At 32.1% G+C, this 4,427-nt stretch overlaps 1 protein-coding gene across 2 annotated transcripts; it reads left to right on the top strand.

Annotated features, from left to right (window-relative positions):
* Window positions 1–316: 316 nt before the first annotated feature.
* Ets97D (DNA-binding protein Ets97D) lies at window positions 317–3,616 on the top strand. Of its 2 annotated transcripts, none has more exons than XM_018446052.1 (6): window positions 317–472; window positions 672–963; window positions 1,752–1,899; window positions 1,987–2,063; window positions 2,599–2,833; window positions 2,922–3,616. In XM_018446052.1, exons 2-6 carry the CDS (start codon window positions 700–702, stop codon window positions 3,461–3,463), a joined length of 1,266 nt encoding a protein of 421 aa, XP_018301554.1. In that variant the 5' UTR covers window positions 317–472; window positions 672–699; the 3' UTR covers window positions 3,464–3,616. The 2 variants fall into 2 exon arrangements, with proteins under 2 accessions (XP_018301554.1, XP_018301556.1); XM_018446054.1 differs by having other exon boundaries at window positions 317–506.
* The last annotated feature ends 811 nt before the right edge of the window (window positions 3,617–4,427 follow it).

The following is a 4,427-nucleotide window of genomic DNA, read 5'->3' as shown; positions in this document are numbered from 1 at the left end:
CGACGAAAATCGGATGCAGTGTGAATCCAGCTTAAGCCTGCGGCACACTATGCTTGTTGTCCTGCTGGATTCTTGGCTAGATTAAATTTTACCATCGTATTGGCCACGGTGTGCAGCCGGCTTTAATTATAGCCAATCCTGACAGCTCTTATTATTATTAGAACAGACGCACCACATCCATTTTCGACACTACGACTTTATCGACAGTCTCGTAAAATAGATGTGGTATCTAGTTCGCATATCGCAAAAATGAACGTTGATGCGCTGGTATACTTAAGTGTTATATGAAAAATGCTGAGATAATCGTTCTCAGATTTTTCTCTGACCTGAGACGTAAGGAAATGTGTCGTGCTGACGCAGATGGCTATTTCGTTGAAGAGTTGCTGATAATATTATTCTAGGCAAATAGCGAATTTGCGATATGTCTGGTTGATATAAACCTGGAGAATTACCGGAAAAGTTCTGAGAAAAGGTTAACGAGAGAGCTTATGCCTTCGCATTTCTAGGTATAACCTGGGCTGCGTTCCGTTTCACGCATCTTTTTATTCTCGTTATTTACCGAATGTTAAACAAGGATAAGTGATGCATTGTGCACATCATGCGTGAAACGGAACGCAGCCCTGATCTGACGATCCATATCTTATCTTAAGGTATTTCTTTTTCTTGTTCAGTTCTTTTGACGACGATTCCGATTACGCTATGATACGGCAAATAAAGATGGAACCAGAAGCGATATTTTCATCTGAGGATGATCTCATAGCACAGCTACAACAGGAAAGTTCTGATCTAGAGGTCGAGCCTAGCTTTTCGTTGGACTCCCTGAATGGAGATTATAGCAATGAAGGTGTTCTAATGCAGCACATGGACATTAGGGAGCCCTTATCCGTGTTAAGGACTCTCTTACAGGAAAGGCTCTCTTTAGATTTAAGAAATTATTCATTTTGGTTACAAAATGCACAGATGGTAAGCGACAAGCATCACACAATGTTCTAAATCTCTTATAACAACCGTTATTAGTTCCTAAAATTATTTTGAAATGAAAGTTATAACACTGAGATAACGAGGTTAAAATAGTTTTTAAATGAGAAGCGTTTTAAGGCTGACTAATTAAAATGTCCAAAATTAGGGAAATTTGGGCACTCGGGTAGTACAGATATTTTCAAGCATCAATTCTGTTTTAAAAGTTAATAATATAATTCTATACACATATGCTTTTACTGTTGTAAAATGTGTCGTGCCTCAGCGAATTTTTGGATAATTTAAATGCTCGCCTTTAAGTATCTCTCTTTTAGAAACTATTATTATAATCTCTATATATATTTTTGGTATTAAGAGAAATAATCCTATTTTCAGTTAAAACAAATTTTAGTGCTTAGTAATGCTAATTTTGCAAATAAATTTTTTCTATTTTATAAGCTGCTCGTCAATTTGATTGATATTAGGATTTTCATTTCAAAATTTAAAACTCTATCATTAACAATTATCATGAGAGATCTAAGGTATCCTATATATTTTTAAGTTAATATTTCATTTATTGTAAGACAAATTTTTCAAGTATGTTGATTGGCTACAGAATAGAGAGATCTCGAATCTCTAGAAATTCTCTATCTTGTAACCAAATTTGGGGGGGGGGGAAACGACAAACTTGAAAAATTTATCTTATAACAAATAAAAGATTAGTTATATTTTATATATATTTTATATATATATATATTTAGCTTGAATTGTATTTTTTCTATTTGTTACAATAGCTGGAAAGCCACAAGAATTTAGTTGATCAATGTGTCCAAGGAGAAGGACTGGTTCAGATTAATGTACAAATAAAGCCGATGCAGAAACGCATCAATATAGTAGACGTTCTTAAGCCAGCGGATGATTTCATTGAAATTGTAGAAAATTGTATGTATAAATGCATATATGCGCTTGTTTTTGTTTTTTTGTCAAAATGATTGTACTGTAATAGATAATATTTTTGTTATGACATAGTACCGGTCACTACTGCTCTGGAAAACAAATCGAATGTCATAAAGTGGATGATAGATGCGCAGTATAAAAAGGATCAGGTAATTAAAATGCTTTCAGTGTAAATTATTGTAATTAAAATATTTTTATATATGTATGTGAAACATACGTATCTCATGTGATTAATATTTTATTTTATAAACCAATATATAAAAGAAACATGATTTGCTTTATTCATATAGAACATTTGTTTTATATAGACATGACTTTTGTGGTTTAAAAAATATATAGATTTAAAAAATAAATTGTACATTTATAGATTTTTGGCCTTCAGCAACTGAATTAATCTGTGAAGTTATGGCCACATAAATTGTGGTACATATAAATTATTGATTTAAAAATGCAATTCTCGGAATTATGGAAATTTTGAAAAATTCTTAGAAGTTTAAATAATGCAACTTCTTTGCTGATCGTATTGTATTTATACTTTGATTTTTATGATTGATTTTTATGATTTGGAATCCTGCATTCTTAAAAATGTAGAGGGATATTTATTATATTACAAGACAAGTTTTTTTATTATTAATGTATTTTATTATTTTTTTAAATTACAAAATATTTTTTTGGGGAACAAAGGAGCGATTGAAAATACCAAATGACCCAAGAGAGTGGACGGAAACCCACGTAAAACATTGGCTGCAATGGGCTGTTAGACAATTCAATATACTATCGTTACGTTTGGCTGATTGGAATATTACCGGAGAGCAATTGTGTAACCTTACAATGGAGGAGTTTCATGCAAAAGTGCCTCTTGATCCAGGAGACGTGTTTTGGACACATTTCGAACTTCTTAGAAAATGCAAATTTGTTGGTATGTTTATAAGAAATATAGCATTACACGGTTTAATAAAATGGTTAGACTTTATTTTATATTTCTTTGACCAATCTTTTGCTTGCAGCTGTTGTACAAAAAGATACACCGGACTTGTCCAATGAAAGTGTTGCAGAGAAGTCTATTAAAGTACGAAGTCAGAAAGTAACAAAACCGAAGCCTACCGTAAACCAACAGACACGTGTAATTAACGTACCGTTAGAAAATGTCGATCCAACTTCCATTACTATTGCCAGTTCTAGTCGAACCGTTAATAGCGGCCAGATACAGCTGTGGCAATTTTTGTTAGAATTATTAACGGATAAAGAATATAGGAACGAGATTCAGTGGGTAGGAACTGAAGGAGAGTTCAAACTTAATCAGCCGGAAGTAGTGGCGCAATTGTGGGGAGCTCGAAAAAATAAGCCGTCGATGAATTACGAAAAACTGAGTAGAGCTCTTCGATATTATTACGATGGCGACATGATTTCTAAAGTTCATGGCAAGCGATTCGTTTACAAATTCGTTTGTGACTTAAAACAGTTATTAGGTTACTCAGCGGCAGAATTGAGTAAACTTGTTGATCAAGGGAGATTGAGTAAGCTTGTTGAGGAAGGGAGATATTTCTGATAAATCGTTTCAGGAGACACGGTAGTGTCTCGGCGCTAAGACGTGCCGCGAGACACTGTCGTGCTCCTTTTTTTCGATTACTTCTAAACAATACTATAAAAGATCGTTTCTTGACAAGAGATTTTACTGTAATATATTATAATAACTTACTGCAGAGCTCTTCTTTCCATACATACAATATTTAAAATAATAATGTTAAATAAAATAATAGTGGTGAGATAATAATAAAATAGCTTTAATTGCAAGCATCTCGTCTCACCACTATTATTTTATTTAACATTATTTTAAATATTGTATATATGGAAAGAAGAGCTCTGCAGTAAGTTACTATAATATATTACAGTAAAATCTCTTGTCAAGAAACGATCACTTTTGAGATAGTCTTTCATCGATATCATTACCGCGTTAGTATTTCTTCATTAGCTATGAATTTCTTTGCTTGTTTTTCGAATGAATTAAGTTGGTGACTTTGCGAATATCATTATTTCATTAGCAAGCCATAAAAAGTTTAATTTACTAATATTTATGTAAAATAAATTTTCGATATAAGTTAGAAGTGTTTATTAGATCTTGCAGCATATACAAATTGCGTGAATTATAGGGTAACATTAAGACCCGAAAATTATATATATATGATGATTATGTAATATTTCATTTTATGTAGCATTATGGCTTTACATAATGGATTGTACAAATTTTGTACAACAGCGGACTTTTACAAGGCATTTATGTATCATGGGCTTATATATGGATAATATTGTATGATACCTTCACATTCTTGTTAAAAAAACAAATATTCGAGATTTGATTTTGACTACGACCAAGAACTCAAGGTAATGTATTATAAAGTTTCACGTTAGATATATCGTCCCGTCGATTTAAAAGAAGCTTGTATATAACAGGAAAAACAGTATGACAAAGTTGTTAAATGTATTTAATCGATATAAATATATTTTTTTATTAT

Source organism: Mycetomoellerius zeteki, unplaced genomic scaffold, assembly GCF_001594055.1.
Source record: "Mycetomoellerius zeteki isolate Tzet28-1 unplaced genomic scaffold, Tzet1.0 scaffold174, whole genome shotgun sequence".
Lineage (NCBI taxonomy): Eukaryota > Metazoa > Arthropoda > Insecta > Hymenoptera > Formicidae > Mycetomoellerius > Mycetomoellerius zeteki.
This window is presented reverse-complemented; position numbering and strand designations above follow the sequence as displayed.

What these genes read in the sequence shown, in the direction of transcription:
- Ets97D (XM_018446052.1), top strand. Translation starts at nt 700, where the DNA reads ATGATACGGCAAATAAAGATGGAACCAGAAGCGATATTTTCATCTGAG. An exon ending in GGTTACAAAATGCACAGATG is followed by an intron (nt 964 to 1,751) that starts GTAAGCGACAAG and finishes TTGTTACAATAG; the next exon opens with CTGGAAAGCCACAAGAATTT. An exon ending in CGCAGTATAAAAAGGATCAG is followed by an intron (nt 2,064 to 2,598) that starts GTAATTAAAATG and finishes TGGGGAACAAAG; the next exon opens with GAGCGATTGAAAATACCAAA.